This window comes from Anas platyrhynchos, chromosome 1 (genome assembly GCF_047663525.1).
Source record: "Anas platyrhynchos isolate ZD024472 breed Pekin duck chromosome 1, IASCAAS_PekinDuck_T2T, whole genome shotgun sequence".
Lineage (NCBI taxonomy): Eukaryota > Metazoa > Chordata > Aves > Anseriformes > Anatidae > Anas > Anas platyrhynchos.
This window is the reverse complement of record NC_092587.1, coordinates 53290002-53302915: the sequence shown is the minus strand read 5'-3', so window position 1 is coordinate 53302915 and position 12914 is coordinate 53290002. Positions and strand designations below refer to the sequence as shown.

Sequence of the window (12914 nt, the reverse complement as noted above, 5' to 3'; positions counted from 1 at the left end):
TTGAAAGAAGAAAACATTTACCTGAGCCTCTGCCTTCTATTGAAGCTGTTAAGTGAAACTGAGAGGAACTCTGAAATGCTTGCTCTTTGGTCTTCCTTCGAGTTACTACCTCTAAGTTATTCAGCTCAGAAGTGTGTGTGGGGGGTGGGAAACAAAAAAAATATCTTTTCTCCAGTGCTAAACTGACAGAGAATTTACTAAAGCCTGGCATTAAGCGGTATCCCATGTGTCTACACAGACACGTAATATTAACGTTCTCTGGCTCTGCAGACAGTCTTTCCCTGCAAGAAGGGGACTGGCTGATGCCCATAAATCCCTTGCTGGCTACGTGTTCTAGCTACAAACATAAAACATGGTCCCTTGGTTAACATCTGGTACATGCTGCCAGTTTTGACCAGGTTTATGGAATATGTTACATACAAAGTTAGAGCTGCCTCTGAGGTCTGCAGAGCTGACAAACAAGAACAGAAACTGCAAAGGCAGGAAGCCTGTTAAAAGAGTGATTATCAGCATGTGTCAAGAATATCAGACACTTCAAACATAGCATGGTCTCCAGAAGACTCTTCACTATGATCAAATTCAAAAGCTGTTTTGGAGTACGGGTACGCTTGGAGCCATTACTCTGTTGCTTGGTATCAGAGGTGGCCCCACACCTAGAGTACCAACGCCTCTGAAGGACAACGTTGAGTGTAACAGGGTGGGGCTCTTCTCTGTGATGTTTTTCATCCAGGAACGGAGAATTTGATCTTTCGCATCATTTGTGAAACCAGTCCCGACTCAAAAAACAAGCATAATAACAAAAAGAGAAAGAGTTTAAGTGATACTCACGCGGCATGATCCCTTGGCTCACCAGCTCCTCCCGTGTGCGTCGCTGCTGGAGCTTCAACTGCAGCACTGCACAACAGCAGAGAGAGGGAAGAGAAGGAAACCCATCAGTGCGAGAAACATCAGAGGACACATTTTCAAACGCATCTTCTTCTCTCCTTTGGACGCCAAGGCAGTAGCGAGCAGCAGGATGAGAAGACCTCCCTCCCACCCAACTCCCCTGCAGCACGCAATTGCAGAAGTGGCTGTGAGCGGCGAGGTTTCCGTATTCTGCTGCGGGCAACAAGGAGAGGAAGTTGCAAAGGGTCTTGGCAGGGTGATAAAAATCCGCAAAGCCGGGCCTGTTTCTCAATTCTTTCTACAGCTCCAAGTTATTTCAAGCCATTAGCATTCAAAAACAAACAGAGAGAAACGTTGGTCTGACAGGCCACCAGGAAAAGCAGCGACACCCCACCTGCTAATGACTCCTCAAAACTCTAATTACAGATTAAATTGATATGACAAAATTGTTGGTCATTAAGCTTTCTCTAAATTACAAGGCTGACTGCCTTCCCTGGCACTGAAATCCTTCCACCTTCAGAACCATGTAATGAAAGTGAAATATCATGGGCATATCTGCAAGTGTCCTTGTTCCCCAGCAAAAGGGATCCCTTATCTCTAGCATGTCTCCAATTTCTTTGAGTGCTATAGAGCATGTGTTACCTGTATGAAATACAGTTATCTATTTTTTTTCTAATGCAAATGACTGGATTATTTCAACATTAAGATTAGAACAGCAGTTTCCATTCAAACTACACAATTGAAGTAAAATTCTCAAGATCATTCTTACAAACAGTCAAAGACAACTTCCATATGAAAGGGACCTCGTAAAGCCAAAGGAAAAATCCCATGAGCGGTGCACACACACACACAAACGCACAGACACATCGATTTGGGACAACCTGAATGAACACTCACTGAATCCCGTTTGCAATCAAGCCTAAGCTCCTAAGTACACTCAACAGAAAACATTATAAAATTAATGGCATGGCTTCTTCCATGTTTAAATTTCAGTTTCTCTGTCGCGTTTATGCCTGTTGTATAGTCCACATAACAGAGGTCTGCACAAATGTAGTAGAACCACCAAAGAACAAAACTGCTCTGCTAACTAAACCATCTTATTATAACCCTTATGCTTCCTTTCTCAGTTATTATTTTCTGTCCAGTACATTCATTTCTGACATTAGATCCGAATTTATACTGTACACTCCCTAAAGCAGAGATCAAAAACTTCAAGAGAAGATGCCACCTCACCTACTTACATACATCATCACATTTTACCTGTTTCCTTAAACCTCCTATTTGCAGTTTTTCTTTTGAGGGAGATACCCCTTCCAGTAAGGCATCTGGTCTTCACAAGAAGTTGACAGGAGATGAAAAATCCATCTCTTCTGTGGTCGCTTGCACCGTGGCTAATCGCCCGCACTTAAATGCTTGGATTTGTCTAGCGTCAGCTGCCTTTGGCTCTTGACATTGCTTTTTTTGAAGTTTATGACAGTGTGAATATAATTCCTACCTCTGAAGGCACTTCTGTATACAGCGTGCAACCAAGTTCCCTCTCTTCACTTTCTTGAGCCAAACAAGGATTTCTCAACACATGCATCCCAGGCAGGAAACTATTTTCTTCACCACGGGGAAGGGAGAGAGGGAGTGAGCTAGAGCAGAGCACCACACGAATCCTGCGAGGGATCAGCCAAGAGCCCCGGCGAGGAGGAGGGAATGCAGAGGGGAAGAACAGGCCCTCAGTTTGGCTGTGAAACTGCAAACAGAAGTGGTAGTCCCCAATTCCTCCTCCCACCCAGCCGTGCAATCTCACTCCTACTTTTGCGCTTGCATGAGGGCTGACACAGTCTCACGGCTGTCACAGAGCTCTTCGTTTGCTGGATTCGTCGTGAGGCCATCAAAAGCCAAAGCAGGTGCTGCCACATCTACGCAGCACCAGTGCCAGAAGAATGGGTGGGACCATGGCAGACCTGATCTGATTCAACTGCAGGTACCCCAGCAACATGGCTACAAGGGAACGGCCTTGAGCAAGCAGCTTGCTGCAGCCGAATCTCGCTCCCCGCATCAGCTCTCACCTCTGTCTGACTGATGGCTGGACCCACTGACGTGACAGCACACCCCGGCCAGAACCGTGAACACTTTTCTGCTTGGTTTAGTAGGTTCAAGAGTGGGTGAGACTTCATTCTCCCAGCAGCAGCAGGCAGCACGCAGGGTTTCGGCCCTGTCAGGTAACTGTACATTAAATCTCTCGCTCTGTGGCGTTTTCATCATTCTGGAGCCATTTGAGGGGCTCATTTCGATACCCTAAACTAGCACATTTCACTAAATGTACACAGACCAGGCACAGACCTAGAGCATCTCGCACCCCAACTTTACGTGCAGATAATCTCAGTATTACTCATTTCTCCCAGTTACACATCTAGCAAGGTATTTTCTAGCTGTGTTTACCGCTGTGTTATTTACTTGCCAGGACCACCAACTTTCCCTACTTTTTCCAACTATACCTACCACTTACCTCAACAGCTTATTTACCTTTTCCCTCCCAGAGTCGAAGATTTCCAGAGAAAAACTCCCCCACATAGGTGTGGCCAGCATTTTTTGCTCCTTGGTGCATAGCTCTGCACTCACCTGTATTTATGCGCATTTTGCCCAACTATCTCAGTTTGCCTAAATGATCTAAAGCATTTTATTTTCACTGTCATTAAGGTTATTTATGCCTCCACTAATTTTTGTTCCATCCACACCTTTACCAGCAGTCATCTTGCACTTGCTTCCAGACCACGCTGGGCTGATCCCAACTAGAAACTCTTTTCTTTGATTAGAGTCAGTTCTTAAACCATTTAAGCTCTACTTCATTACATCCGAAGATACTTTTTAAAACCCAAATGTATTGCACTACTAAGCTAGAGACCTCATAAAAGTCTATTACACACAGGCAAAACCCCTAAAAAACAAATTTCTAGTATCAAAACAACAAAATTGTACTTGAGTGGACCTGTTCTTCTAAAACTGAAAAGCTGCAAGCATGATTACTGCTCCTCTTATTCAAATTCTTTATCAAATTTTCTTTATTTTTTTCCCTAGAACTGGTAAGAGATTACGTACTCTTTACTCACTCACACTTTTTCACTAGCAGTGCAAAATGTTACTTCTCTTTCACTCTTCCGAGTCTCCCTGCTGTCACCAGATTTGTTAGAAATCAGTGTCAGCCAGCCAGCCAGACTTCATCAAATGGCTTAAAACTCACTTCCTGACTTAAGCTTCCCTTATGATTTTTCTAAATATAGCTTATTTCTATATCAGTTGCCATCTACTACCCGTTTTCTCTAGTCATTATATGCACCTTTTATTTTTAAACACTATGTCCCTTCACAACAAAAAACTAGCAACTGTCAAGAGGACTAAGCTAAAGAATAGGTAAAAGGTCATTTTCAGGATATTTTTATTAGCTATTAAGTAATTCCTGGGATTCGTGAATGTATTACATATTAAGCAGAAGTTATTACCAGAACATAATGCACTTTTGTCCCAACACAGTTTATTTTGGGAGGAGGGCAAAAAGGTTTAATTCAGTTCAGTCCTGAATTCATTTTGGCTTAAATAAGCACTTGGAGTTGCAAACACCATTTTGTATATTTAGGAGATCACCTGTTTACGTGTGCAAGTGTGTGAATCCTATATATAGATTAACAGATGTCCCAAGAGCCAATCCAAGGCTGTTGTACGTGGAGCTCAGCCAAAGGTCTAGAATGACTAGAGAAATTCAGTTACTCAAAGACAGGCTGGAGTGTAAGTCCTTCAATCACAAACCAACAACCTTCTGTTTCCTTTATCCCCATACTTTAACTTTAAATTAATTTTCAAGTTCGAAAGAAATCAGGTCATATAAAGAAGAGTGTATATCTGCAGGCTGGAAAATAAGTTCCACATGGGAACTCTTTTACTTGCCTCTTTTCTTCAACTTGTGTCCCAGTCCATGAAACATTTTGTAAGCTTCATATGCTTGTCTGATTTTTCCGCCCGAAAATGGGACTAACTGATTTATTTCACAAGAATGAAAAGCTCTGAAATATAATTAAAGTTTGGACAAGGCTTCTAGGTCTTTAATGAACTCTTTCAAGAATTTCTAAAACATTCCAGAGCAATCTGGAAGATGGTATAGAGAGCTGTTGGCAGCACTTTAGAAGAGGGTTAAAGCAGCATTTGTGTGGGTGTGTAGTAACAGGCAAGTAACACAGCAATACAGCTACTACAAACAGAGTTGTACTGTTAAAGAAATTTAGCAAGATGTGCTCATTTTTTGTTTGTCTTGACGTAGAACTGCGTTAACACTGAACCCATAGGCACTGCCCGCTGCGTTAAGCACGTGCTTAACGTATGGAGGCTGCACCCACACGGACACTTAGGCCACAGCTCTAGTCACAGTGCAGGGGTGCACCAGCAGTAAGCAAGAACAAATATTTATGAGGAGCGAAGTTGCTTTTTGCAGCCTGTCATCTAAATCAGCAGCAGACCTGCCTTTACACACACGTGCCCGAAAGCCCTTTGCTGCTGAGCCACGCTTCACGTTTAATGGTGTGCCCAGGGCTGCTGCTGAAACCCAGCTGCAGCCTCAGCATCTCAACATCTTAACGAGAAAAAACTACCCTTGTCTTAGAGACTATGTCACATATCCTGGCAAGTTTACAACAACAAATTTAAAAAATATTTTGCATTTCCTGTTTTTTTGAGACCCGGCAACGAGAAGCGCGCAGCTCTGAACTGCGGCCTGTGGTGAGGCCCTGCACGCGCTGGATCCCGATGTAGCACCTGGGGCCAGTCAGCGGCCACATCGCTGCAAACCCCTTTCTTGTAAGGAATCCCCCAAAATCCTCAAGGTTGCCCAAAGCGAGGTGATGCTTAAGTACTGCTATAGGGGTTATTATGACAGTGAGAGCCCGAGCAGCCATGAGGAGCCCGGGGAGGACGGCTGCTGTGGCCCACTGGATACCAGGGCGATGAGGGAGAGAGCGAGAAGCCCTAAGACGTAACCTGCACTTCAGCTGGCTAGGCTGGATGCTCACGGATGTGATTTATCCAGTTTTTAATTCAGTGAAAGCAGCTAGCCTGATCTAAAAAATCATTCTCGTAACCCAAGCGATATGCCATGTACTGGCTAGAGAAACTAGCAAGGAGAAAGAGCAATTAGCCCAACTTCATTATCCAGGCTGAGGAAAGTGCAAGCGTCAGTAAAAGCAGTAAAAAGCAAACCGTGTGACCGTGTGCTTTAATGCTTACAAAGGGTCATGGTCCTTTCTTCGTAAGTTGCTCAGCACCTCTGCAGACCCTATCAGAAAGCCCAGAGCTACAGCATCACTTCACTCACAGGGAAGCACTAACGCAGCCTGAGCTGGGAGGGAAAGCTGCCGCTTAGTTCACCAGCACCTTTCAGGAGCATCTTCTAGGAGAATATTCACTGGCCTCAGCGCTGGCAAGGTCTGATTCAGTTCCTTTGTGAGGGTCAGAGACCACGGCCCAAGGCAAGGTGGCACCAGGCCACCATTTGCAGCCCACACATGCAGTTTTCAATTTTTCAGTACAATCTCTATAACAACGCTACACCAAAACAACAGTCGATATCCAACCAACTTTACTGTAATATGCAATGATAAAAGAAGTCTTTAAATATCACAGGATATTTAGCGAATAAAATCATTACAGCTCTTTGCGCTACCCTAACTTAAACATGACAGTGCCGCCCAAATGCTGCTTTGAAAGGTGAAGCCACTTTTCCACTCATCACTCAGCCAGCAACAGCCATTTTAATTACGTTGAGAATTTTTTCCCAGATTCTGATGTATTAAATAGTCCCATCTGACTACTAGCCAGTGCCAAATTGAGCTTTGGAATATGCAGCACATTAACCATTGGTTTCACTAGAAGTTGTATCATTTTGTGACTGAATTCAATCCCTTGGAGATGTAGTAAGAAAACCTACCTCTTGCACCAAAAATGGTCTCTGAGCTTTTTTCAGCTATGTCTGCTTACAAAACAAATGTTGTCTTGCATGAGCCCTTTCAAGGGGAAGCCAGATTAGACTCTGGTTCAGACACCAGCAAGAGCAGCATCTGCTGACTTCCAATTGCAAAACCTTTCTGGACTGGGGCAGCAAAGGGTGGTTAGTATTACAGAACATCTGTGGTGTCAACAAGAAGCTATAAAAGAATACAGCTATAAGAGTTAGTGATCAATGACTGAATGTACAATGGTCAAAATGAATTTTGAAAATGACTCTCACATTGCTGAGGCTGACAATTTATTTTTTTTTCAGAGCTGCCTCTTGCACGGTCGACAACACCCACCCCATCGCACAGAATTTGCTAGAATGGTAATTACCAACAAAGAAAAGCCAACTTTGGGGGCCTTTTTTAAAGGCAATTTTCTGAGCCTAACAGCATTTTAATCCACTAAGTGCTGATGGGGAACACACGCTGGCTTTGCATTTAAGCAGACTGTGCAGTTAACAGAGAAGCATTTAAGTGAAGCAGACTGTAAATGACACCCAAACTGCAGGGATTATATGGCAGTTTGCTATCCAGGCAAGGGGATGCCAAAAATTCACGTCCCTCTGCGGGGTGAAGGAGAAGCAGCAGAGTGCACAGCTGATCCTCCCAATTTGCAAGCAGCCACTCTTGGTGGGAATAGCATCCACGTGGTCACATTCATTTGAATGCATTTTAAAGAATAGCTTGGAGTGAGCCTGAGCAAAGGGACAGTTAAGCAGAAGTTTATTTCTTTACTATTTGAGGCTATCTCACATTCCACTACCTCTTTTCTCTACTGTAGCAACAACAGCTGCTATTAAAATGCAAGCAGTTTCCTCATCTCTTCCTTAGCAACCATACCACGGAGAAAATGAGCTCCGGGAGGGTGAAGAAGAGAATTTGGTTTAGTCTCTCCAACTGTCACAAGAGCTTTTCCCACTAGAGGCAAAAGCCATTTATTGATACCCACGCTGTGGTCTCCTCTTTGTGAGAGCAGGATTGAGATCCATCTCCCCGTAGCCAAAGGGGAGGTCTGTGAAGCAAATCCTGAACAGGAAACAAAACCAGGATAGGGAGCAGTTCCTTACTGCAAATCACACGAACGATTCAAGTGGATTTCTTAGCAGCACTGTAGAAATCAGCACATCCTGCTGCAATATGTTTAGATGGGCAGGTGTCTCATGTAATTTTGGCGAATATTTATGAACACTGATGAACTCCTTACCCTGCTCTGCTTGTCCAACAGGGACGATATTCTAGGAGGTTTAACCAAGAAAGCCATACAGCGGCATCAAAGGCAGATCTAGCACAGAGGACTTGAAACCTTTTTTCACAACCACCTTTTCTTTCTTATCTTCTTGAGAGCACAAAAAGTTGTCACAAATGGGAAGAAGAATACAATTCTTAAAAAAAATGGAACAGATCTTTCACCTCTAAAGCCACAACTTTCAAAATATTTCACAGTAGCTGTGCTAGTAATAATCTAGGGATGTAATGTGGGTCATGTAACACTACATTTTTTTTTCATCCAGCACTCCCAGAAGCCTTCAGCTTTCAAATGCCCAGAAACTTTTTAAAGCAGATGGAAAGTATAGAAAAGGGGCGAGTTTGCCATTTCGACTGGGCATATAAAACACAAAGAGAAGGAAGAGAGAAAATTAACTGACTCACACTCAACACAAGAAGGGCTGGTTTCTTGATAAAACCATACTCTTCAAAGTTTCTGCATTTTTTTAGAGCTCAAAGTGTTCTTGAGTAATATAAGATCATTAACATGACATCCAGCTCCCACATGCCTGCTGATGGACTAGATGCATCATCTGTGTGACCGTGTCCCAAAGGACTGGATTGGACTGCTAGAAACAGAACACAGCTACAAGGCAATGCTCCCTTTGAAAGCTTTTGTTGGGAAGTTGCTGTTCGAAGAGAAATATGAAATTGGAATCATTTGTAAGAATGTTTTCAAAGGATGATGGAATACTTGCATGTATTATCTTTTAGTGAGTGCACGTTACGAGACATTAAGTAGCTCTTTCACTGGGGACAGACAAATGCGGATTCTTTGATACAGCTAATTTAGCAGAATCTAAAACCTGCAGAAGAAACTGGTCTCAGAAGAATATGGAATCAGAAGCAAATACACAGCCAAAAGCACAAGGATCTATTTTCATCCTCACACTGCTCAACAGAAAAAAAAAGCTACCTCACCAGGTCATTTCTGAGGCTTCAATATCAAATTTGACACAATGTGGAAATCAAAGTAATGTTTGTATTAAAATGTATCTAGAAGGCAAAGCCACCATTTACTGCAATTTCAGTATTGCAACCACATAACATTACAAAACAGGCAAAAACAGTAGCATGGTCAAAGTGTAACAACATAACATGATCTAACCTCAAGACAGAACAGAATAATTACTCTTGTTTGGTGCTTCTCAAAGGCTCGAGACAGTACTGGGGTTGTAGGGTGGTAAAATGTACAGGTACAAAAGGAAGAACCAGTCCGTAGTCCCAGTAGTTTACAATCTCAGTCTTCAACTTTGCATACAATTGTATGTGTTTATTTCAAGAGTACTGCTCAAATATATGACTCCAAATAGATGCAAAACTTGATTATTACTGCGATCCAAAAGTTATGCTGAATTTTGCACGGTTGTTATTATGTTGGTTTAAAATGAATGCTAGCAGTTGCTGTGCATTTTACAGCATTTGCCTTTACATTCTTCCTTCATAATTTGTTTAAACTCCTGCCATTTCCATTAAACATAAAACGTAGGGGGTTCAATGCAGATTTAATCATTGCTACTTTTAAATGAGATGCAAGCTTTATTTTCTTTAATACTAAAATTTTGAATCAGATAAATGTATTACTGTCAGTACATACATCTTTCTATCTAATGCATAGAAGCCCACTCTTAACAGCCCACACCTAATAGTCCATTTCAGCACTTACAAGCTGTTAAAATGGGACTTCAATAAATTAACCCAGTATTTTTAGTAAGATATGCAACACATGACAGTGTGCAATGAGCTTAACAACTGGAAAAGTTGGTTTTCTTTCTGTGCAAGGTACTGAATCTTATAAAATCCTTTAGTCCCAGAACTACTGGTTAGGTGAAAACCAAGCATGTGAATAGCTAGGCACACATCCACTTCTATGGAATCTGGCTACCATGAGTGATCCAACAAGATGACCTGTAACAAAATACCTAGGTGGAAAGGTCTACCTAAAATTGACACACCAGTATCATGAGACAGTAAATATTAGCTGTAATCAGTGCTTGTTGATGCCATCCATATATCCATTGTTGCTATATGTAGCTGGAAGAGAAGCCTCGCGGGGAAAAAACTGACTTCACAGAGAATTTCCCAACTCCCCTGTAAACTTGAGTCACAGTCTATACTAATTTATACGTTTCCATGAAACAACAAACAAGGAGGAACTAACATTGCCCTTAACCACCTTGCAAAGAAGACCCTAGAAAGAGATTCTCCAAGATAACTTAAGGTGATGTGGCAGATGAGGACAAATGAAGGGAAAAGAAGGAATGGGCAGACACATCCCAACAATCAGATCTACAGCTGTCTACTAATGTGACAGAACAAAAGGCAAGCTGCACAAGGGAAAACATGATTGTGACCTTTGCATTTTTTTCTTGTAAAGATAGAGGTATCTCTGCCGAGAAGAAGAAAGCACTCCAACCTTGTTATTTTCCTTAAAGCTGAGACATCAGAGTTGCTTGAGTGTTTTTTTTCTGAAAAATTATACAGAAGATGAAAGAGACGTATCAGAAGCCTAAGATTTTTTCAGATTATTCAAAACTCTTAGTTCAAGTGATAATGCATGTTTGTGTGTTCCTATTAAACTAAAAAAGTCCCAAGTCTTGAGAGAATGTCAAGACATGTTCATAAAACACAACTGATTAGACACATTTATAATACTAAAATTGATGAGAAAAAGCTTTCCATGCCTCTTTCAGCAGTAAGAGCCACAATCTAATATATTTCCTTTACAGCTCACCTCCCATACTGCAATTCCTGCTACAGCACAGAGCCCCAGTGTACCAACAGCCTCTCAGATCAAGGCCCAGAACTTCCCCAAACATTTCTCAGAGACTGTATCGGCCGGATGATTCAGCCTTCCCCCTACCACAGGGCACCCTCTACAGATAGAAGTTCAGAGCTTCCTTCACAGAAATCATCTAATGGGCAAGATACCACAGAATTTCTGCCCAAACAGCTGGGATCCCTCGACATATGAGCTGTGTTATCTGGTTTTCCACGTAAATGTGGAATAATTCTGTATTTCCGAGACTGTCTCAGATTCTTAACCACCTAAAGAAGTTTAGTTTATTGAAAGCAAATGCAAATTGGAACAAATGTGTTTTCACAAGCGGTAGAAAAAAAGGACTTAGAAGTATGCAGATTCAAATACAAAACCAACATTACTTTGGAAGAAGTAATTAAATGGTTATATAGGGAACTCGGAAAACGGGCCCATATAATTTAAATTAGCTGGTTTGAGCACTTCTCTCCTCCCTTCCGATTTGTGTGGTTGTGCTGACAGTTATTCCACAGGACAAAGGTGGGTTTGCCCAACACACACATCACATACTGCACTTATTCATATATATTTATATATATATATATATATATATATATATATATATATGTGTGTGTGTAATTCACGTTACACACAAAATGCACATCAAATTCCATCAAGCTCAACCGTGATCATACATGTCTACTATTTTTTATTTCCTTTCTTTTTGAATATTCACTTTCTTACAAATGTCTAGAATAGAGATCTGCAGGACACTTTGTATTTTTTTTCGTAAGGAAGATCAACAGCCTTAAACACAAATCAGCCTGCAAGGTTTAACATGCTTCTTCAGTGCCATCATAGCTATAAAAACCTAACTAATATAATTCTGTGCAACAGGTCAACAACCAGCTAACTACAAGAGCCCAGCAGTCAAAACTGGCCTGCCTGACCACTGACTTCAGGCTGGTGGACAAATTCTGCAAATGTTTAAAATGTTGCTGCTGGCTCACTGCTCTACTGAAGGGCACAGAGGAGACTGCCGGCGGCAGCGGGTTCTCCCACACCCAACACACACGCTGGAAGAACTGTTAATAAACGTGGGTTTTTGCTGATATAATGAACAAAAGCTAGTGAAGGGCGGACACATTTCCTTTCTATTGCTCCCTGCAGCAAAGAGGAGCGGAGATAGCTCCGTGGTGACAGTGCTCGCAAACCACTGTAGTTAGTTTTACGGTCACACGTCAGTCCCGAAGACATGATCCTTGTTCTGAGCTGCCTACAGTCAATGTGACAACTATTATTAGCAGCAGTAAAGCAGTCACTCAGTGAGGCGCAAAGGTACTGCTAGCTTAGGAACTGCTTCCAAAATGTCAACTTCCACTTCTGAAAAGGGGCAGTTTGAGATCTGAGCATGGGAAAGGAGGGGAGCTGCAGGCAGGCTTGGAAGGACATCCCCACGTGTGCATCATACAGACAGATGGGACAGCTTCGGAAAGTGAAAGTGAAGAATAAAGCATCAAAAAAAGCCTCACAAAGAGCATTTTGACAGGAACTCCAAAATAAGATTGAGAAGCCCACAAGTGAGACAGGCCGGCTGGGCTGCAAGCCGCTCGCGGCACTGACCAAATGATGTGAAGGGAGCACATGCGGCCTTCACGCTTCTCACGCTGCTGAGAAACTTGCAAGTAACCAAAGCACATAGCCACTACCTCACACAATTACTACAAAAAATAGACAAGTAAACCCGCCAAAAATAAATAACAACAAAAAACCCACAGCTGTATTCTATATCCATTTAATACAAGGGAAATAGTTATCAGCATGAAGCTGGGAAAACTCCACACAGAGAAAGGTGAAAGCGGGTCTCTTCCTTTAGTCAACCGAAGTCACCTGTTAGTTCCCCACACCTTTCAGCTGTGCCACAAATGTTTGTGCCCTGAAAAGTGTTTCAGTGAGGAAGGTTACCAAAAAGATGTTTG

The 12914-nt window shown here is 42.3% G+C and overlaps 1 protein-coding gene across 4 annotated transcripts in view; it reads right to left on the bottom strand.

The window, feature by feature from the left end:
* The window catches only part of MRTFA (myocardin related transcription factor A), a 91759-nt gene that overhangs the window by 26897 nt on the left and 51948 nt on the right, over positions 1-12914 (bottom strand). For all 4 annotated transcript variants that reach the window (XM_072037253.1, XM_072037246.1, XM_027451111.3 and 1 more), the window contains one exon: positions 829-894. In XM_072037253.1, the coding sequence (XP_071893354.1) occupies positions 829-835 (7 nt within the window). In that variant the 5' untranslated portion in view covers positions 836-894. The remainder of the gene's footprint in view (positions 1-828; positions 895-12914) is intronic.